Consider the following 23,259-nt stretch of genomic DNA (forward strand, 5'->3'; position numbering starts at 1 on the left):
TAAAATTCTGTGAAAATTTAGGAAGTGACTCCATGTGTGCGGTACTGGTGCTCGGTTATTCTGCACCCGAGGCCAAGCTTATTACTGTTTGATAGCTAACCTGTGCAGCTGTCCCTTGTGATCTACATCCTAGGTAAACCCCTAATTCGCCTTAATGCTGGCGCCGGCCCTGCTTGTATCTAAAAATTCTGAGGGGAAACTAAAAAGCAAAAATTCCTGAAATGTATTTGTCTAGATTCTGAAAGTGAGCCCATGTGACCAAAATTTAGGACGGTATTGCTTACGACCAAAGTTGTGGAGGGAAACCAGAAGGGCAAAGTTACAGAGAGGAATGTAGGAATGATCTGGAAAGAAAACCTATGTGAGCAAAATTTTAGAGCAGAGTTCAGATGAAGAAATTCCTCAAAGGAACTAACAAGTCTCAGATCCCTAGAGGGGATAGTTTAATAGATTTTGGAATGGTAGCCATATGACCAAAATTTGGAAAGGGTAAAAATTTCCACAGGGTAAGCCTCATCTTTAGAATTGGAAAGGGGAGCTGATGGAAAGAAAATTCCAAAAGGGAACCAACCTTGTGACCAGAATTTAGGAAGGTATTGCTTATGACCAAAGTTGTGGCGGGAAACCAGAAAGGGCAAAGTTACCGAGAGGACCAATGACCAACATTTTGATGGGGACCTCTCATGCCCAAAATTGTGGAGGGATAACAAAATGGCCAACTTTCTGGAAGAACTTAATTTAGATTCTGTAAGAGAACTTGTGGGATCAAAATAGTGAAAGGAACTCAGGTGGTGAAGACTCTGGAGAGGACTCCTCATGCCCAATCTTATATGTGTCCACAGTCCTTGCAGGGAAACTGAATTGGCCAAATTCCTGAGAAGAATTAGTTCATCAACCTATCTTGTTATATATACCGCCAAAAACTAACTTACAGAGGGAAACAAATAAAGGTCAAGTTCCCAAAAGGAATTAGGTTAAATTCTGGAAGAGAGTGTACAACATGAGTGAACCGGATTCTGGAGGGAAAGTCAAAATAGAAATTTTTGAGATAAATTGAAAAAGTCAAGATTCCACAGAGGAACAAGTTTACATTCTAAAGAGGGATGTGTGGGACAAAAATTCTGGTAGAAAACTCCAAAGTTCAACGTTCTGAAGGAAAACTGTGAAGATTCTTGAAAGAACTTGAACTCCAGCGGACTCGCACCCCTGAAGCATCTCAGTTCAAAGATTTGTGCTGTGCTATCCACCGGGGCCAGAAGCATAACCAGCAACGTCTGGCTCAGGAAGTGTGAGCTCAATGGAGCTTTCCATTAGTCAAAAACGCAGAAACTGCTTGTGAACACTGTGAGCGGAGCACTCACTGGAGACGCCAAACGGTCGGTCGCTCGCTCTCCGTGTCTGCCCCTAGCCTTTGAGGGTGGTGTTGCCACTACACTCCACCCCTTCCACAATGCAAATCTCATCACCAAATTAATTGCTGTGGACCCACACACCAAGAGGCATCCGTTTTGAAGGAACTGCAATGTGGAGGTCAGTTGCAAGCTCCCAACGTCTGGCTCAAGAAATAATCTCCTTACCAGGTGAACTAGTAGGGGAACTCCTTTAGTCAGCCATAGAGACCCCGCTTGTGAACACTGAGGGGAGCGCTTCCTGGAGACATTAGCTGAGCTTTCTCTGTGTCTGCCCCTAACCTTTCAGAGAGGTGTTACTACTACACTCCTCCAACAATCCCGTCCTCATCGCCAAATGAACTGCCGCCGACTCTCACACCACGAGGCATCTCAGTTTCAAGAACTGCAATGTGGTGGTTAACTGCAAACCCACAATGTCTGGCTCAAGAAATAAGTCTCCTTACCAGGGGAACTCCTTTAGTCAGCCACACAGTGACCACTTGCAAACACTGTTGAGGGGGGGCACTTCCTGGAGACGTCAGCTGAGCTCTCTCTGCGTCTGCCCCTAACCTATGAGGGTGCTGTTGCACTACACTCCACCCCTCTCACAGTGCAAATCCCATCCTCGTTGTCCAATGAATTTCCGTGGAGTCACAAGATGAAGAATTGCAATGTGGAGGTCAGTTGCAAACCCACAACGTCTAGTGAACAAGTAGGGGAACTCCTTTAGTCGGCCACGCAGAGACCACTGCGAGGGGTGCACTTCAGCCGAGCTCTCTCCGTGTCTGCCCCTAGCCTTTGAGGGTGGTGTTGCCACTACACTCCACAGCGCAAATCCCATCCTCGTCACCAAATGATCTGCCATGGACGTGCACAACACAAACCATCTCAGTTTTGAAGAATTACAATAAAAGTTCAAAGTCTTAATTGGTTAACATTCGGGATGGAAATTGTATGACAAAATTTCTAGAGGAAAATAACAAAAGCCCCGGTCCTGTAGATGAAGACGATTTTAAGATTCAAGAGGTGTTAACATCATTTGGAGGAGAAAACCATTATGAGCAAAAACAGTGCATGAGGTTAGGTTCTTTGCTTGTGCTTACGGAGGGGGTATTATGGGATTGTGAAATGGATAGGAGGGAATGGGATTCATCTGATCGGGCAGGCTCTGTTTAGCTTAAGATGGCACATGTTGGGTTTTGTTCTTCTCAGCCAATTCTTTACATTTAAAAGAGGTCTCTGCCATGTGCAAAACACAAATAACTAACCCTATATCCTGCTTGTACTAAAAGTAGTGGTGAGACACACGAAATATCGTTGCAATGTACAAAACTGATTTTTTTTTTTTTACAGTGATGCTAGTTATATGTGTCACTGTATTTACATAAACAGAAAAAAAACAAAGAGTCAGGGTGAGAAGGTTCAAAGCATGCTTCAGCACAGGCCATGCAGAACACGACATCTGCAACAAGACGCCCTCTTAGAAACCTGACACTCGGCGAGTGATGATCGAGCCACGCTCAAGCTTCCAATGCGGAGTGAAGAGGGTGGCTGCCACTGAATGAGCCCCCCCTTCCCTTCAAGGCAAAACTACTCCCTTTTCATTTTTTTTTTTTAACTTTTATTTAGTTTTTTTGGAGCAGTTTGGCAAGGCTACTATACCCTAATGGTCACCATGCCAAACTACGCATTGGCACAGATGGCCGATGACAACACTGCTCTGATTGTGCAAGAGCCACAGCTTCTCTGACTTGGCTCTGACTCCTTGAGCAGTGTGGGGATGAGCCAATCCCAGGCAATTCCCTAAAGATGGCTATAGCATGGAATTGCAGGGATCCCTGTGATGCTGTGTGGCGTTATGGGGTATGTGTTAGGAGCGTGTAGTGCTTTTAAGGGGGTCTGATCTTAGGCCAGTGACTTGGAAACTCGGTGTTAAACATGCAGTACTTGCAGGGAGGTCCGATTCAACTCTGAAGATAGCGGCATCTTTAAGGTGGCATCAAGACCTCTGCTGAGTGTGCACGTGTGTGTGTGTGTGTGTGTCTGTGTGCATATGGAAAGGGATCATATTTTATTATTGTTAATTCAAACACCTGAGATTTCATTCAGAACGTATTGATCACCAACTTACAGACTTGGACAGGATAAGATGGCCAGAAATGCCCAGTCTCCACAACCCAGACAAACAGTCTTTAAACAAGACAAATTTAAGCTACAACTTCAATACTGACCACCAGATGGCAGTCACAAAAGAGAGATTTCTAAAGTAGCATTAAAAACAAACTGAGAGAAGTGCATTACCACTGGAGGCTCACTTATTTTTAATGCTTTTACTCAAACGGAAATCATGTAGGTGCGTCATAATTAAAAGAGAGCATAATAAATTACTAAGATATTATGGGATGAGGATTCTGCATTGTATGTCATGTGTATGATCCTTAGCATGAGGTGCATATAAACACGAGGTTGTGTTTTAAAGGGTGAATCCTGGACTACAGTATATGTGACGCAGTAATGGCAAAGTGCACATCATTTATGCATTCCATAAGATAATATCTATTTATTTAATCCTAGTTGTGCTATCCATCTACAATGTGTTGAAATCTAAGTAATCAACTTAGACCTCAGTGTTAACGTTTGCCCTGCACCATGCAATACATGTCTCGGTTTTTTGCCATTTGGTATGAGATTTGTAACAGTGGCGTTAGATTAATTAAGTATATCCAAAAAAAAAAGTTTGTGATGTGCTATCTGTTGGAATAATATGCAATTTTATATATGTTATATATGCCATTTGGCATTGGATTCATAAAAGCAGTGATAAGGTTTGTGATGTGCCATCTGTTGGAATGACGAATGCAATGTATATATGTCTGTTAAATGTCATTTGGTTCATAAAAGCAGTGTCAATGTTTATGATGTGCTATCTGATGAAATGACAAATGCAATCCATATGTCTCTTGTTATATGCCATTGGGTATGGGATTTGTAAAACCAGTGTCAATGTTTATTATGTGCCATCTATTGGTATGACAAATGTAATGCATATGTGTGTGTTATATGCTATTTGGTTCATAAAAGCAGTGTTAATGATTGTGACGCGCCATCTGTTGGAATGACTCATGCAATCCGTATGTCTCTTGTTATATGGCATTGGGTACGGGATTTGTAAAAGCAGTGTCAATGTTTATGATGTGCCATCTGTAGGAATGACAAATGCAATGCATGTATGTCTGTTATATGCCAGTTGGTTCATAAAAGCAGTGTTAATATGTTTGTGATGTGCCATCTGTTAGGATGACAAATGTAATGCATATGTCTCTGTTAAATGTTTTTTGGCAAAAGCAGTGTTAACATGTTGTGATGTGTCATCTGCTGGAATGACAAATGCAATGCATGTATCTCTGTCTCCCACCTTTTGGAATTGGATTCATAAAAGCAGTGTTAATGTTTGTGATAAGTCGTCTACTGGAATGTCAGAGACCTAGCAACCTGACCGACACACAGACGTTTTCCTTTTACTAAGGTGAATGAATGAAACCTACTGTATGTGGGATCAGGAGGATAACAAGGTGTAATGTTCATGCACAACACCGTACCTGTTACGTGCTAAAAAGTAGCCCCCTTAGCTTTATATTTACCCCTGAAATAGCCATTCTTCGTCAAACAGCGGTCCTGATTCTCTGTGGTCATTAAAGATTCCTGAGCATCTTTTGAAATCAGTGTGGTGACCCCCCCCTGGCTAAATTGCCCTCCATGACCTTGTCCATTGTGACCCTTTAAATCATCGTGTCTCTAATTGGCTAATTATCTTTCTCAGCCCTTCAACACCTGTTAGCTGAAGTGTGCTGGTGCAAGAATGGCTGCCATCACACCACCCAGTCGGACGGTGCCCATTTGTGGGGGCTGAAGTGGCTCCCTTCTGTCTATGCAAAGCGCTTGAATGTCTAGAAAAGCACGACTTAAATTTAATTGTTATTACTAAATAAACTGATTAAAAAGTGGAGTGGCAGAACAGACGGTTGGTCACCCAGGAGAGTTGGCGACTTCCTGCACAATGGCTCTCCCCCCCTAGTTGAGGAGCACCTGCAGTAACGGACTGAGACCACTGTGTGGCTCCAATGTGCGCTATACGTTGGGTCGTTTCTACTCGCAGTCATCAGTTTTATATTAAATATATTTTATGTTATTATAACCCGGACAGGGTGAGACTCCCTACGATAAAGTGCATGAAATTTTAGTTCATTTCAGGATTATGATCACGTATTGTAGTAACATTTTACAGGATTAACTTGTGCTAATAATTAGCAGGATTTAAGGACACTTTACAGGAGGAGGATCAGGGTACATAATGTATTCTGCATATATGATAATTAGCATGAGATAATATGAATGTGAATCTGGTATCACATAGTGTGCATAGTAGATATGTAAATGTACTAAGTCAGAATACAAATAGGATCATTAGTATGTATTAAGAATTATGCGCAAAATACGACTTGAATGGTGTATGAATGTGATCAGAGGGCTGAGAATTGTGTGTCTGCAAAATGCATCCTTTCATCACTTTCTAGCCCTGTTATCTGCTTCAGGGTCACATATGGTTTGCTATTCATTGTTAAAAATATGATTATGATTTATTTGTCTCTGTGACCCCGGACTGGATTAAGCCAGTTTGATAACAAATGGGTGATTTATTTATGGCAGCACGTAACCCTTATCTGGTACTGACTTCTCCTTTCTTCCCATTGACACTTTTAACTATCATATTTGTACGTACTCCATGAATATTCAACAAGTCACATTCTGCTGGAATATTGTCTCCTTCTTCAGGCAAATAATCAAAGGAACAGATATATGGACTAAAGGACCAATAGTGTGGTGGAGAGGTGGGTTTTAGGGCCTTCCAAATCTCAACTTGATGTTATTTTGGACAATTGAGGTGAATAGGATGGACAAGCCAGTTAGGCCAAATGAGCCATTCTCGGTTGACCTGAATGGCCTCTTTGTGTCACAATTGCTCCACCCTTCCCATCTCGACTTGATGTTACTGTGGACCATCTCTGTGAATAGGATGGGTGAGCTTTTTGAGCTGAATGGCCTGCTCTGTGTGTAATTGTTTTGATGTTCTAATGGAGAGAAAATCTCCACAAATAGGATGGACAAGCTTGTCAGGCTGACAACTGAGCTAAACCTTCACATCTCGACTTGATGTGATTTTGGACCATCTCAGTGAATAGGATGGGTGAGCTTGTTGACCTGAAAGGTCTGTTTTAATCAGAAGAGTTTTGATGTTCTAATGGAGAATCTCAGTGAATGGGACAGACGAGCTTGTCGGGCAATTTGATGTTATTTTCGACCATCTCAGTCTTGTCGGGCTGAATGGCCAGGTCTCATCATAAGCGCTCTAACCTTCAGATCTTGACTTGATGTTACTTTGGACCACTGCATCTTGGTGAATAGGATGGGCAAGCTCGTTGATCTGCATGACCTGTTTTAGTATCCCAGGGAGGGTGAGCTGGTTAAGCTGAATGGCAAGTTCTCGTCATAAGCGCTCTGACCTTTATATCTTGACTTGATGTGATTTTGGACTGTCTTTGTGAATAGGATGGATGAGTTCATTGATCTACACAGCCTGTTTTAATCAGAAGTGTTTTGATGTTCTAAAGGAGAATCTCGATGAATAGGACAGATGAGTTTGTTAGTCTGAAAGGCCTGTTCTCGTCATAAGTGCCCTAACCTTCAGATCTCGACTTGATGTTATTTTGGACTATTGTATCTCAGTAAATGGGATGCATGAGCCTGTCGGGATGAATGGCCAGTTCTCGTCACAGTTGGTTTGATGGAGAATCTTGGTGAACAGGATTAGCGAGCATGTTAAGTTGAATGGCCTGTTCTTGTCACAACTGCTGTAACCGTCACATCTCGACTTGATGTTATTTTTGGACTCTCTGTGAACGGGATGGACAAGCTGGTTGGTCTGAATGGTCTGTTCTCATCAGAACTGCCGCAATGTTCTAATGGAGAATCTCAGTGAATGGGATGGACGAGCTTGTTGGGCTGAATGGCTTGTTCTCGTCATAAGTGCCCTTCAGATCTCGACTTGATGTTATTTTGGACTATTGTATCTCAGTGAATGGGATGGACGAGCTCGTTGATGTTGCATCTCTTGTTTTCATCAGAATTGTTTTGATAGTCTAATGGAGAATCTCAGTGAATGGGATGGCAGCACTTATTGGGCTGAATGGTCTGTTCTTGTCACCATAGGTTTGATGGAGAATCCTGGTGAATAGGATTAGCGAGCGTGTTGAGCTGAATGGCCTGTTCTTGTCACAATTGGTGTGATGTAGAATCTTAGTGATTAGGATTGGTTAGCGTGTTGAGCTGAATGGCCTGTTCTTGTCACAATTGGTGTGATGTAGAATCTTAGTGATTAGGATTGGTTAGCGTGTTGAGCTGAATGGCCTGTTCTTGTCACAACTGCTCTAACCGTCACATCTCGACTTGACGTTATTTTGGACTCTCTGTGAACGGGATGGACAAGCTGGTTGCTCTGAATGGTCTGTTCTCATCAGAACTGCCACAATGTTCTAATGGAGAATCTCAGTGAATGGGATGGCCGCACTCATTGGGCTGAATGGCTGCTCTTGTCATGTGCCTCTGTGGTTAGAAGCCTTCTGTAATAATAACGTAAAGTTCCAAAAACGTGTGAAAGATGAGATGTGCTCGCCCACGGATGTACATTTCTCATCTATTATTTTTAGTTGTGATTTATCCTTGTATTGTGGAGATGAGAGAAGCTGTCTGTCTGTGTGAATTCCCCTGGAAGAAACACCTTTCTTTCTTTCTTTCTTTCTTTAAATGAAATGCATATGAGCCAATAATTCCACACAGGGCATCAGTGATCCTCGCCGTTCCAAGGCATTAAAAGATAAGTAAACACCCCGTGTTGGAAATGCACTTCTTGTTCAAAAAAATAAATAACAGCAATAATGGCATCTGAATGTTTAAATTCTCCCCCCTCCCCAAAAAAAGTCCTTAAGTGCCACAGAGACAGAGAAGGAGGTCAAGTGGGTCGCTCCCTGCCCTGACCTCCAGTGCCAGACCATCACCACCACCCACCTGGGTTCTGGCTTCTCCATTTTTTTTCGACAGTTATAAACTTCAAAAATTTGAATAACAAATAAACCCTAGTTGTTGTTCTCTGCGGGGCGGCACGGAAGGGGGGCCGCAGCTCCTCGATTTCCTCCCACTTTCGGTACCTCCCAGGCATTCTTTTTTTTTTTTTTGCAGTTTTCCCTCCTGTGGAGGTTGTCACATTCGGAGAAGTCCCCGTTCCTTTTGTATTTTTGCCTACTGGATATCCCGTCCCGACGGCGTACACTGAACATTCACGTTACTCGTTGTATTATTATTATTTTTTTTTTTTTAAATAAAATGCTGTGTTTCCAATTTACAGAGCTTCAGTTCGGCTTGACGAGTCCCCGTTTCAGCTCTCCAAGGACAAAGATGTTTTCTCCTCCTGGCACTTGGTGCCACCTTGGACCAGTACATGGCTGGGGGGGGCAGCAGCAGCAGCAGCAGCAGGAGGTGATGCCCCCTTGCCTGGCAGGTCGGCCTTGTCCTCAAGAGGTGCGGTGGAGGTAGACTGAACGTGTGGACTTCGGCTCACTTGCTAAAAAGGGTAAATCGAGAAACACAGCAAGGAAGTGAGAAGCTCAGCCCACCGGGGGGAGTGGCGTCGTAGCCTCACCGGCAAAGAAGAGCGGCAATTCATTTCCAAACTGTGTGCAGGTCACTCTCCATCTTGGCCCTCCCCGTGCTCCTCACTGCCCTGTAGGAGTCCTTTCGCTGCCAAAGTCTGCCAGGCCGTGAAACGAGGTCTGGTGGAGAGACGAGCTCAGCAGGCCCAGGCTGCCCTGCTGCGTCTGCTGGCTGCTCTGGCTGTGACTTTTGCAGTGGTGCAGGTGCTGGCTGCTGGCCCGCATGGAGGAAGAACTGCTGCCGTTACAACGAAGGCTTTCAGGGTTACCACATATGTGATCTCCTAAATCCAGACTGGTATTGGGTGCAGAGACCACCTTTCTTCTGTTGGGGCTGTCCTTTGGGGTGACGGGGTACGGGTAGTCCCCCGAAGAGTTCCTGTGGTTAGATGGCATAGGCCGATGCTCCGGCATGGCCAGCGCAAGGTATGGACGGTCTGCCAGCTGACAAGTGCTGCCTCGGTCCACGCAGGACTGCCGGACCCCCCTTCCCATGCTGACAGCAGAAGGGAGGTTCTTGGAGCTCAGGTACATAACAGAAGTGGATAAACCTTGGCAGGCCACTGGGCCCGAGCCGAAGTACACAGCGGTCTGCTCCCAGGTGCCATCCAGCCCGCTCAGCTGCAGCCCAGGCGGTCGCCGTTTCTGCTGAAGCGGGGTCTGCTCTGGAGTGGGCAAGATGCCTTCGGTGTCAACGTCCGATGAAGTCAACCCCATCATGGCCTTTTGCCATTCATTCTGCATTATCAGGGGTGAAAGCAAAGTTTCCGACTGGCTCCTGGGAGGTGCCTGGTCATTTCCACCGTAGCCTCCATTGGGTCGGGTGACGCTCATTACCGACCCCGTCGAGTGCGTAATCATGCTTTGTGTTGTTTCTCCTCGAAATCTTGAATTTCCCGAGTTGACAGCATTCCGAAGTTGGTGCTGGCGCCTCATAAACCAACAGACGGAGAGGCCAGACAGCAAGGCGCCAGCGACAAACGCGGCCACCGCCGATGCCACCACTATGTTGACAGAGACCATGCCATCTGGGTCCTTCACAAAGTTCTCCTGCTGGAGCCCTGAAAGAAAGTCAGAGACGAGACAACATCAGGCGAGGAGGAAATGTCCTAAATGAAAGAACAATCTTGGCAGCGGTGTGGCAGCCTGGCATGGTGAGTACACAGTCTCTGAAATTCTGCATACGACCAGACCTATTAAAACTGCGTCCGGCTTGAGATTATTACATATGATAAATAAGAGGTGCAAAATATTACATACAGTCCAGATTACTATGGAGCACTGAATAACACTGCCTTTGACCCCAGATTAAAAGATATAAGTGAATTACTACCCCACTTTATTAGTTATGAAAAATAACATGTATGAAATATTGCATCATGTATGATAAATACCTAGAATGGCATCGTTGTGGCTCTGAGGCTAAAGATCTGCTCTGGCATCCAGAAGGTTGCCGGTTCCAATTCTTTTACTGCCAGAAGGGATCCTACTCTGTTGGGCGCTTGAGCAAGACCCCTTACCCTTTAATTGGTCCGGGGAGAGGGGGCACTCCCTGTGCCCTGACCCCAAGGGGAATGCGATAGCCACATTTTGTTGTACCTGTACAGTGACATAGTTGAATCATTGTCATAAATCACATGTGACCTGCTGAAAAAAAACTGCATGGGGACCACCAAGTCAGTATCAGCCTGCCCAGTTAAGAAGCAGGAGTGAGTGAGCATCAACTTCACCTGTTTTGGTGCAAATAAAAAGTGACCACAGGTGACCTGGAGAGGCAAGTGTCATGTTGCAGCCACCATTTCCCCACCCTGGCTGAGGTTCACAGATCAATTTTTTGTTTTCATTGCGTAATTTATTTACTTAATTTATTTGTATTTCTTTGTGTTAATAGGGGGAGGAGGTTGGGAGTGTGTGCTGATTATGGCGTGTTGTCGCATCCAACACACAATGAACAACCCCGATTGGCATCCGAGTGCAACGGGTGACCCCTCAGCACCACACTGAACAGTGTGAAGTTTTTTTACACAGGCTGGTGTGCAAATCCTGCCACCAACCACCGAGTTTTCTCTGCAAGTTGGAGGACCTGCTTGCAGGGCTGGATGCAGGTTAGCGTCATACCCAGGATGGAGGAACTGCAGGTTAAGGGCCCAATGGAGTCAAGTCACTTCTGGTCTTTTTGGGATTTGAACGGCAACTTTCTGATTGCTAGTACAGATCCTTCGCCTCAGAGCCACCACTCTGCTGTAATAAAACTAGGGTGATACCCCTTATGCTTTTGTGGGTGGTTCCCCAAGGGGTGGGGCCACCTGCCAATCACCGCCGGGAACAGCCCTCCTCCACCTTATTTATGGGAGGAGCCTTCCATAGTTCCCGGAGTGGAGGATTTCTGGTGTTTCCTGCTGCTTGTGCTGTTGTTTTTTTTTTCCTAATTTTTTTCCAGCCTGCGTTTTGTTACGTCTTTGGATTCTGTACTGGGACTGTGTTAATGGATATTTGAACTTTGGGCTAAACGGAACTTCACCTGTTGCAGAGCCTTTGGTCAAAATAAACCTTTTATCTTATAAAGATTTTCCTGGGTCCTTTCTTGTATCTAGTTGGGGTTTGATGGCATTTCCCCCACCCTTAGAGGGGCAATTCTTTGAAAGTTTCTTTGAATCTTATTTGCTTTTAGGACTCCTAACTCACGAAAGCAACAGCAAGACAACCCACAAACAGGGAATGGTTTTGCAGGTGGTGGCCACAGACAATTGCTCTCTCCTTATCCTTTTCTGACTGATTCCTCTCTAGTTTTGCGTTTTGCTAGTGTCCTTGACATTGTCAGTACTGGTAGCATGAGGTGGCACCTGCAGCTGATTCAGGTGGCACAGGTAGTCCAGCTCCTCCAGGATGGCACATCCAAATGTGTCGTTGTAAGAAGGTTTGCTGTGTCTCCCAAAGTTGTTACATTTTGGACTTTAAAACACAAGGTCCACCTTACTTTATTTTATATAGTGCCCTGCTATAGTGAACACCTTTACATTTAAGCCCCCCTTTGCCCCCTAGACTGGGCTGACCGAGGCCCATTTGGGTGTTCAGTGCCAGAATCTTGTCTGCCTCCTCTCCAGCTGCAGCAGCGACAGAGTTAACGGATCCGCTGCTAGCAATTGCAATTAACTTGGCCAACAGAGCGACAGCAAGCGCCTGAGAACAAACAGCCCCCTCCGCCACGGACCCCCCCCCACACCACCTCTGTTCTTGTCTTCTTTTTTTTCACCTCCAAGTGTCTTGTCTCGTTTCCAGCATTTCTATCTTTCAGCATCCTCCCTCTCTCTAATGGGATGAGGCAGAGCTCCGCAGTTAGCCTCATTACCTCCGTTGACAATTCCGGCTCTCGCTACATTAAGCCCATTAGGTCACAAGATTTAAGGACGCTTCGTCTGATTCTCAACCACGTAAAGTTTAGCAGGGAGAAGAGGAGAAGCGAAGAGAGTAGGCGGGCAATGGTGTCTGCTCCAGGGCAGCTGGGCTGCTGCCAGAAAAGGGGAGAAAACACAGAGAGACACCTGGGGGGGAGTGGGGGGGTTAGAGGTTGGGATAACATAACACAAGGTCAGTTTAAGGAATGGCACATCGACTGACTGTGTGCTTCAAGATCTCAGTCCATGGGGAGGGGCTTCAAGATGCATGTGATGATGTCAGTCTGGGGAGGGTTTAAGAGTTATGATGTCAGTCCAGCTAGAGGGGCTTCAAAATATATGTAATGATTTCAGTCAACATGTATGCCGTGATGTCAGTCCAGGGGGAGGGGCTTTGAAATGTATGTTATGATGTCAGTCCAAGGGGAGGAGTTTTCAAGTTATTGTTATCAGTCCAGGGGGAGGGGCTTTAAAGTGTATGTTATGATGTCAGATTGGAGGAGGAGCTTTGAAGTGTATGTTATGATGTCAGTCTAGGGGGAGGAGTTTTCAAGTTATTGTTATGATGTCAATCCAAGATGGGGGGCTTTGAAGTGCATGTTATAATGTCAGTCTAGGGAGAGGTGCTTTACAGTGTATATTATGATGTCAGGTCAGGGGACGGAACTTTGAAGTGTATGTTATGATGTCTGTCCTGGGGGAGGACCTTTCAAGTGTATGATATAGGTCCAGGGGAGGAGTTTTGAAATGTTTGTTATGATGTTAGACCAAGGGGAGGGATTTTTAAGTGTATGTTCTAATGTAATGATGACAGTGAAGATGTAATGGCTTCAGTGGGTAACAACAGTTTTTAGGGTAAAAACAGAATCAGGAGCTGGATAACGTTAAATTAAGCCAAGGTCAAATAATAATAAGAAGAAGAATGCTAATAAAACACAAAATGTCAATGTTGGATTTTTAGCCAGGGTTCTTCCCCTAACTTCGGTTCCAATGTCTTTTTTGTGTCTATTTTGTTTGTTTTTTATACTGATTATTTAGTTTCTTTATGTCTAAGTATCTTTTGGAATTTGCCTTGTTGTTTAGTGGGTGGTCCCCCAAGAGGTGGGGCCATCTGTCCCTCACCATCAAGAGACATCCCTCAGCCCTTTAAAGGCAGGGGCAACCTACAGTCCCTTGCGGTTCATTGAATACGCTCAAGAAGGTGGTGGTGAGATCTCCTGAGTATTTTACTCTTTGATTATTTGGGGAATTTCTGGATTTTTTTGATCTCTGTGCTCTGTTTTTTGACTTGCTGGATTTGTGATTGCTGCTTCTTTGCCTGGATTGGTTTTGCCTTTTCCAACATTTCCTGCTGTGCCTTTTGAGCTCTTTGGGGCTTAATTGCTTTTTCTGAAAATAAATATTTTTTATTTCTAAAGACTCCATACTGCCACTTATGTGACTAGCTGGGTTTGTGATGGTATTTCCCCCTCTAGTGGGCATTTGGAGTATTTCTGGGTTCTTTGTGCTTGGATCCTCTCGAGTTCACATCAGTGAATCAAAATTGTTGTAATTTAAAGAGAAAGAATGTGTTACCAAAATCATCACATATGTAATAACTTCACTGTTTTTTTCCATTGTCCACAAACTCGGATGATAATGCTATTGAAACTTCTGGCTTATGAAGTGTTGTGTATGTGTCATCACAGAAAGAGACCACCGCGGAATCGCTCCCAGCTATTGACCAAGGCTTCCTTAAAGATGGACGCACAAACTGATAAGAGTACTCAAGAAAGTAGCAAAATAATGTGATTTACTTTTTAACAATGTTAAATATTTAACAAAAAAAAGGTGGACAACGTTCTGACAGGACTGATCTTCATTATTTTAGAGCACGCAAAAAGCTGACATTTTAACAGGGGTGCATAGACTTTATCAAGATGTCAGGCTGAGGAGGAGGGGCTTCAAGGAGTATGTCAAGATGTCTGCCTGAGGGGGAGGGGCTTCAAGGAGTATGTCAAGATGTCTGCCTGAGGAGGAAGGGCTTCAAGGAGTATGTCAAGATGTCTACCTCAGGGGGAGGGGCTTCATGGTGTATGTCAAGATGTCAGCCTAGGAGGAGGGGCTTCAAGGAGTATGTCAAGATTCGTGCCTGAGGAGGAGGGGCTTCAAGGAGTATATCAAGATGTCAGCCTGGGGAAGCAGAGCTTCAAGGTGTAGCTTGTGATGTGAACCCCAAGGACGGCATCATGGCTATGTTTTGTAGCTAGGGAAGCCATATTGTGTACTGTTGTCAGGGTCACGCCCCGTGTTTCTAGGGGTGTGGTCTCCAGGTTCACAGCACACAGCATTTAAAGGTTAGCCTTTTGAGTTTTATCCCATCTGTAGATAAAATCCTAAATTTATTTTTGGCTTACTGGGTGTTTACTCTTCTTGCCTTGCCTGGATTTCGACTTATTGCCTGTTATTTGACCTTAATTGTTGCCTCTCGTCTGGGTTTCGGTCTTTTTTTTTGCCTTTAGCCTGCTTCTTCTGGTTTGCTCACCAAATTAATCATCTGTTTTCCTGTCGAGTCAGGACAGATGAGGAGTGAAGTTTTAAAGTGACACTTATGATGTCAGCATGGAGGGAGGGGCTTCAAGGTGTATTTTGTGATATCATTCTAGGGGAGGGGCTTCAAAGTCTCTCTCTCTCTCTCTCACACATACACAACATTGACCACACCACAAGTGAGAAAAGCTGAACCATCCTTACTTTCACAGGATCCCAAATGAGACGTGTCTCCATAATCCACATCCTGAACAAAGGGGTACCTGTCAGAAAAACGACAAACAGTTACAAACCTAAAACGCTGGGGTTGCCGGAGGGATGCTTTAACCTTTTTTTAAATGACAGATTTAAGGTAAACAGCCAAGGCCTGAAAGAGTTGTTCAAGCTGGACGGGAGTAAAGTGCATTCTGGGAAAACTGAAAGGCAAATCAGGACACCTTGGAATGTTTTGTACTGTCACTTTGTGGCTTTGGAGTCCCGTGGCCAACATCTTTGGAGCTTGTGCAATGAGAAACTGTAAAAGTGTTAGCTACTTTGCTAGCGGACAGTAAGCCAGACGTGTGCTTAATCTGGGTGAGAAAATGGGGAAAGAGAGTAGAGTGGCTGCCATTTATTAGAAGTTTTTCTAAGAAGAGTTCAGTTTTTTAGCTGTGTTTTTAGTTTAGTTTTTGTTCTGTTGGTGTAGTTTTTGTTCTGTTGGTGCTTTGTTGCCTTTCTGGCACTTTGAGAGAAGCCACAGACATTTCAATGGTGCCTGCTATAAGTCGGCTTAGCTGCTGGACACTTTCCAAGGAGCTCTGTCTCTGGCAAGAAATCTGTTTTTTTTTTTTACTTTTTGATTAAGGAAATACAATCTGTAACAAAGGAACTGCCATCTGGAACTGAATGAAGGTGGCATGAACCCACCCGGGTTTTAAAATTCTTTGTGCTGGTTATGTTTGCTGATACTGGCTATTATGCAAATACAGTAAATATCATTTTTGAGTGAAAGCTTATCTTCAATGTGTCGACTATGTGTCTCTCTCACTGTGTTTGATTATGGATTAATAACACTGCGTAGTGCAGGATTGGCCATTCCTGGTCTAGCTGCAGTCCCACAAGGGCACAAAGGATGTCATGTGAAGTCCTCTGTTGGTGGTCAGCTGGACTGAAGTAAAGCAGTGAAACTAAAAGAGAGTCCCAGTCTGGGAGCGGCTTACCAATTGGAGGACCCCAAGGGGACAGTGAGACAGGTAACAAGTTACAGGTAACAATTACATAACCGTTTTGACTTTTCTGCCTAACACTCCATCAGGAAGAGAACGTGCGAGGTTAAAGTGTCAAGTGGCTTTATTGCCGTGTCACCCATACGCTGTATTGAAGCTCACAGTGGCATGAAATAACATTCCCCAGGATGGCAATACAAGTCATTCCTAAATAAATAAATAAATAAATATTAGGATAGGGGATAGCAACAATATGAAACAGAAATTAATAAATAAATAAATAACAACTAATAATAAAAACAAAAATAGTGTAACAAATGTACTGCATATAAATAGGCTACTATGTATTGAATTGGTGGGGGGATTGGGGGGAAGCGCAGAGTTTTAACAGTCAGGGGGTAGAAATATATATTTATAAGTTGTCCCACACAGGTGAGTAGTAGGCATTAGTGATGGGAAGTTCGGATCATTTTACCAACTCGGACCTTTGAGTCTCGTTCAGCAAAATGAACGAATCTTTTTTCGAGTCATTTCGTTCATTTTAGCAAAATATAATTAAAATGTTACCCGTTACCTCCCTAACACATCTACTGCTTACACAAATGTTGATCACAATAATTAATCAATAATTTATTTGTAACAGGATTATTTATTTATAAAATAACACACCACCGATCCTCAAGAAACAGTAACAAAATCATAGTGACAGAAATTGACAGACCTTTTTTATTTATAAGAAAATGCGTTTTAGATATTTTTGATAATTTTATGATAATTTCTAAATATGATCCAACATACAACAAATGGAATTTTACGTTAGTATTTGACTGAGGTACTGAGCCGGTAAGTAGTCACGTGACAAAAGAACGAACGACTCGAAAGACTCGAGGAATGAACTAATCAATTCTGTTTCCGGCTCAGACTGACTTGGTTAAGCTTATTCCAATACAGAAACTATAGGAAGTTGCGCAAATGCGCATGCGCGACTGAACGAATCACTCCCACAAGACGACTCGTTCTTCCCGAGTCACATTAAAGATTCGTTCAAAATGAACAAATCGTTCAAGAACGACCCATCACTAGTAGGCATTGTTAGGCTTGTGTACAGATTGCAATACCACTTTGAATCGCGAGAGGGCGCCGTCATCTTCTATTCTTGTACCCGCAGACCAGAGGCACTGAGGCTTGATGGTAGATGAAAACTTGTCTGCTTCCCCTGGAAACTCCTCCCCTTCTGGGAAAGAAGCCAAATAAGGGCCACGCCTCCATCTAGCCAACAGTCTTGCTATGGACTTGACTTTGGAAAGACGTCCCTCTAAATTTTCTACTTTGCGATTGTAGTGTGCATCTTTCTTATAGCATACAGGGATCACCTGCTGGTGCCCCAGTTTGTCTTTAGTGTGTTGCCTTATCATTTTAAAATATATTTATTGTTACACACATGTGCTTTGGTGACAGTTTAATAATTCTGGTGGTGGTGATTCCTCACAGATCCACAGGATGCTCTGCAGACCGGATGACTGACAACCTTATCACCTCTGACATCACTTCCTGTGTCCATCCACCTGGACCCACCTCTTCCTGCCGGACTTGTACTTAATCAGAAGTGTCGCTGTTTTGAACAGTCTAATTTCAGACTTGTGTCTTGAGAAACTTTAGTTTTGCTGAAAAACACTTTTTTTTTTATTCATCCATCCATCCATTATCCAACCTGCTATATCCTAACTACAGGGTCACGGGGGGTCTGCTGGAGCCAATCCCAGCCAACACAGGCCGCAAAGGCAGGAAACAAACCCTGGGCAGGACGCGGACACACACACACCAAGCACACACAATAGGGACAATTTAGGATCGCCATTGCACCTAACCTGCATGTCTTTGGACTGTGGGAGACACGGGGAGAACATACAAGCTCCATGCAGGGAGGACCCGAGAAGTGAACACGGGTTTCCTAAATGCGCTACCCACTGCGCCTCTGTGCCGCCTTTTTTTATGTATATTATAAACTTTTTAATATATATATATAAATTGTGGCAGACAGCCTTTTCCTGGCTAAGATGCCTGTATATTGGAAAGGATTTGGGGAAAGAACATGTACAGACCCAGAGCACTAGATGGCAGCCCCCCTGGGTTGCAGTGGTGCTTCTCATTCCTACAGGGCTTCATGGGAGTGGAAGTTTAGCACAGCCCTGTTGGGTTCCATGGGTGCCGCCAGGGGGTGCTGCAGGGACTCCAGAGCCCTACTTCTCTGGGTTCCCACCTCACCTGGAAGTGCCTCTGGATCACGTTAACAGGCCACTGGAAGTACTCCTGGGTGCAGCATAAAAGGACCCCACTGCCTTTATTCCGGGAGCCAGAATTCGGGAGAAGAGAATGAAGCTTTCTGGGAAGAGTGGAGGCAGAGAAAGAGATGCTGAAGAAAAGGACAAAGTGCTATGTGCTGTTTGGTGCTGGAGGGAAATGATTTGGAAAGCGTTGCCTTGTGTGGCATGAAAGAACAGTCGGTGTCAGGTTTGGGGAGCTGGTGCACCTTTGCAGGCCACAAGTGGCATAGTCAGCAGGATTCCTGGCTGTCTGCGAGGCAGCAACATGCATTTTAATATCTGTTGGGAACCCCGACCCAATAGTACAACCGCACACACAGGGCTGGGGAAAAGGAGGTCCAGGCGCACGCCACCATTGAGAAGATGCAAGCTCTGGAAGATGGGATTCGGGGAGAGGTACGATGTGCTGGGCCCAGGGAAGATCAGCTCTGGGAGTGTTAAGATGTTTGTCCTGTTTGCCTACCTCCTACATTGAGAATACATGGATCCCTAACTGTGGCCGAAGCACACTAATCCGTGGGATGACGACAGGGCAAGCTCCAAACGTACGAGCGAGGTGGACCTGGGCCCATTGCTTGCAGGAATGACTTCTGAAGACTGCCTGGAGCCTCATCTAATGGACACAATTCTATGGTATTGAAGGGTAGAACAAACTTCCCTGGAACACATATACACATACAGGTCAAATTCCTGTTTTCCCTTTTTTATGATCATTCTGGATGTTTACCGCTTATTCAGTAGTTTTGCATTTCATTTTTTGAACATCAATTTAACATTTCTAAATTTACTTTACAGCTTTACTGTTTTGTTTTGACGCCATTTTGTGGATTCCACGTCCTGACACTGGTCAGGTTCTCAAAAGTTGTGGTCAAGTGTGTCAATGTCATTTCCTAAAAAAATGGGTACAAAGGTCATCTTGGCAGCCATTTTCGATTAGAGTTTGCGGACATATTTCGCAAACATTTCTTTACCGCTGCCTCTTGTTGTTAACGACTTTTTGGCTAAGGCTTCTGCTTAGTCTTTAGGTACTTTTTCGATTTCCCGGTAAAGATCTTTGCACGTCTTAGGTTACGTCTCATTTCCTGGTCCTCTGTTTCAAATCTTTCTCTCTTTTTCAAGAGAACACAAAGTTCAAGGGGATGATTTCTTGCTTGCACAGCGCCAGTTGATGTTAAATGATTTTGTTCGTTCAATAAAGGACACAAGTAAAATTGATTCATTCACTCAGGCACTCGTCGTCTCTTATTCGATTTTGGCCTACGTCCACACTAAGTTCTCCTTAAATAAAGTTTTTTTTTTTTTGCTTTGCACACTCCTCTGCCATAACCCATCATGTACTGGTGGGGAGCGAAAGCTTTAGATTCGTCAAAAATTTCTCTAGTTTTTAACGGATCTCGATGTTTTAGGGTCCCCTGATACCGACAACATCACTATCTCGATGGTGAGTGTGTGTGTCTGAATGTGTTTCAAAGTTTCTTGAGGATGGTCTCAAGCTAAAACTGCTGGACGGAAAAACACCAAACTCGACACTTAAGCCTGTTATGAGATGATTAGTTTACGAGCCAAATCATGGAAGAGAAAGAGGCGCTCTAGATGAGCCCTCAAACACCGTAATTCTGTAATTAATTATGAATTCTTCTTGTCAATTGCTATCGTAATGACCTATTCTATGATCAGAAAGATCAGCATCAGAGTGGTAATTACTGAAATGTTCTGGAATAGTTCAGGTAACTTGGTTCCTAAGGCACAAAGCCTACTGACGCTCACGTCCAAATTTTTTTTGTTTACACGAAAACGATCTCCATCCATGGCAGCATTTTAAAATTTTTTCTGAAAGTGTTTTGGCCCACACTAAAATGACTAAAAACGCATATGACGCGCACATTTGCCTACACATTGGCAGAAAATTCTCAAAGACGTGGCAACGAGATTTAGCGTAAAACTGGAGTAACTCCTAAATTATTTTCCTGTGGCACATGTATGTGTGTATCCAAACATGATTTAGATGTGTACACGACTAGCGCCATGGAAAGCAACTCCTTTGTGTCCACTAGGCTGGATTAGGGTCTTCTTTGGTGATGGGTGACCAATCAGGGAATGAGATGTTGCAATGAGTAGGATCCAATCAGAAAAGGGCTACGGAATAACCATGAACCAATCACAGTGCGATTACAGTCAGAATTTTCAAATTTAGAAGTATACAACTCTGGAGAGCTTTTTCAAAAATCTCCATTCACAGGGTATTTAAAGCACCAGGGTAGTGAGGGCAAAAGGCATAAATGGAGACAAACGTCCGTGATTTTAAAAACAGTGTGGACGAGGCCTTACTTGAATACCTGAAAGGATTCAATGTCAGACATCTGTGATAATAAAAAGAAATCACAAAGGGGCAAATACTTTTTCACACTATTGCAATTTAGCCTACAGCTTAGCATTCTCAAAAGGTTTTTCGCTGCTCTGCTCACCTGGCCCCTAGCTCCAGAAAGGTACACGTGTTGGTTTTCGTCCAGCCACAGTAAGGGTCCCGGGTGGAAATACAGTTTCTGGGAAAAAGGTTTAAATTATAAATGGTCACTAAGAAGAAGAAGCAACTAAAATGATGTGTGCACAAAAAAAATTCAATTAAAATAAACAAATGGAAATTTCTCCCCAAGACCACCACAGCCCCCCCCACCCCCAGACAGTGCCCCCTGCTGGTGGTGAGCTGACCCTCACCTCTATACTCACTTCATGCAGAGTGTGTGAAGATGGCACCGAGCCACAGGGACCCTAATGAGACAAAATGGGAAGGTGACCAGCAGGGAGTTGCTGGGCTTATCCAGGACCAGGTGCTCCAAGCGCCTGAATTGCGAGCTGTTCTCCCCACACCTAAGAAAGAAAAAAAAAAAATGAAAAAGAGATCCATGTCTTAAGAGTCCATCAATTTCAGATTCACTGCTTAGCTCATCCTGAGTCCAGCCAGTCACACCTCCACTTGCAGCCTCGGCCGTATCCTCAAGTTGTGGCTCTCCCACCGCCGTGAAAGGGCACCACCTGTTGAACACTGTGCTTAATTACAGCTGAAGGATTTTGCATTTGGGGATTCCAGGGTTTGCATTTGTCTTACTGACCACCTATTACTGGCGATTGGCCTCTTAATTCGCATTTTCTATTGAAGGGGTTTGGCAGGTCAGAAAGGGGGATCATGGGAACATACTATTAAAAGGCATGTGGCTTACTAGTATAGAATTCAAGACCTCCATCGTCCTAAATGAAACCCCCCCCCCAGACCCCCTGACTCAAAGTTCAATCTCACTTTCTGTTCAATTCACACTAGCGATGGGCATTTCGATTCACTTTACTGAATTGATTCTCTCTAACTCACTGATTAAGTGAAGCAATTCATTTCATTTGTTTGATTCGTCAATGATAAACAAACAAAGGCTTTTAGGGTGGGTCCCCCTTGAATGAATTGCAAAAATTGCAAATTAATTAATGCTTATTATATTTTAATGTAAATTTATTAAATGATACATATTAACTATGTTGATTATTCATACCTTATAGTATTAATTTCTTTGAACGTATGACACATGACAATACAGTGCATCATTAAAATAAAACACTAAATTTGAGAATCCTAACAAGAATTGTGTGGCTTGTTCTCAGGTAATGATCCAGTGATTCAGTTAGCAAATCAATTGAACGAGAATCGTGTCACTCTCCCTTGGGTAAGGATACAGTGATTCACTTCACAAACCAAATGAACGAGAATCGTGTGACTTGTTCTCTGGTAATGATTCAGTGATTCAGTACACAGACCAATTGAAAGAGGACCATGGAACTCATTCCTGAGTCAAATGGATGAGAATCATGTGACTTGGTACAAGATAATGATTCAGTGATTAATCTTACAAATCAAATGATCGAGCACAATGTGAGTTGTTGCCGACTCAGATGAACGAGAATTGGGTGAGTTGCTCTCAGCTAATGATTCAGCGATTCAGATAGCAAATCAAATGAATGACAATCACACTGATTGTTTACAAATCAAATGAACAAAAATCATGTGACTTGAATGATTCAGTGATTCACTTCAGAAATCAAATGAATGAGAATCGTGTGACTTGTTCTCGGGTAATCATTCATTGATTCAGCACATGGATCAATTGAACGCGGACCATGGGAGTCATTCCTGAGTCAAATGAATGAGAATCATGGGACTTGTTCTCAGGTAATGATTCGGTGATTCACTTCACATATCGAATGAATGAGAATCGTGTGACTTGTTCTCAGGTGATGATTCAGTGACTCAGTGCACAGATTAATTGAACGAGGACCATGGGAGTCGTTCCTGAGTCAAATGAATGAGAATCATGGGACATGGTATAAGGTAATGAATCAGTTAACCTCACACAAATCAAATGAACGAGCGTATTGTGAGTCGCTGGCGACGCAGATGAACGAGAATTGGGTGTTGCTCTCATCTAACGATTCCGCGATTCAGATCGCAAATCAAATGAATGACAATCACACTGATTGTTTACAAATCAAATGAACGAGAATCATGTGACTTGAATGATTCAGTGATTCACTTCAGAAATCAAATGAACGAGAATCGTGTGACTTGTTCTCGGGTAATCATTCATTGATTCAGCACATGGATCAATTGA

General features: G+C 43.7%; 1 protein-coding gene across 3 annotated transcripts in view; it reads right to left on the bottom strand.

Moving 5' to 3' along the window:
• Positions 1-4,717: 4,717 nt before the first annotated feature.
• The window catches only part of sema6bb (sema domain, transmembrane domain (TM), and cytoplasmic domain, (semaphorin) 6Bb), a 200,791-nt gene continuing 182,249 nt past the window's right edge, over positions 4,718-23,259 (bottom strand). For all 3 annotated transcript variants that reach the window (XM_039766984.1, XM_039766986.1, XM_039766983.1), the window contains exons 14-17: positions 21,335-21,475; positions 21,073-21,150; positions 15,283-15,341; positions 4,718-10,215 (exon numbers count right to left, since the gene is read on the bottom strand). In XM_039766984.1, coding sequence (XP_039622918.1) covers positions 9,218-10,215; positions 15,283-15,341; positions 21,073-21,150; positions 21,335-21,475 — 1,276 coding nt within the window. In that variant the 3' untranslated portion in view covers positions 4,718-9,217. The remainder of the gene's footprint in view (positions 10,216-15,282; positions 15,342-21,072; positions 21,151-21,334; positions 21,476-23,259) is intronic.

Source organism: Polypterus senegalus, chromosome 10 (assembly GCF_016835505.1).
Source record: "Polypterus senegalus isolate Bchr_013 chromosome 10, ASM1683550v1, whole genome shotgun sequence".
NCBI classification, from domain to species: Eukaryota; Metazoa; Chordata; class Cladistia; order Polypteriformes; family Polypteridae; genus Polypterus; species Polypterus senegalus.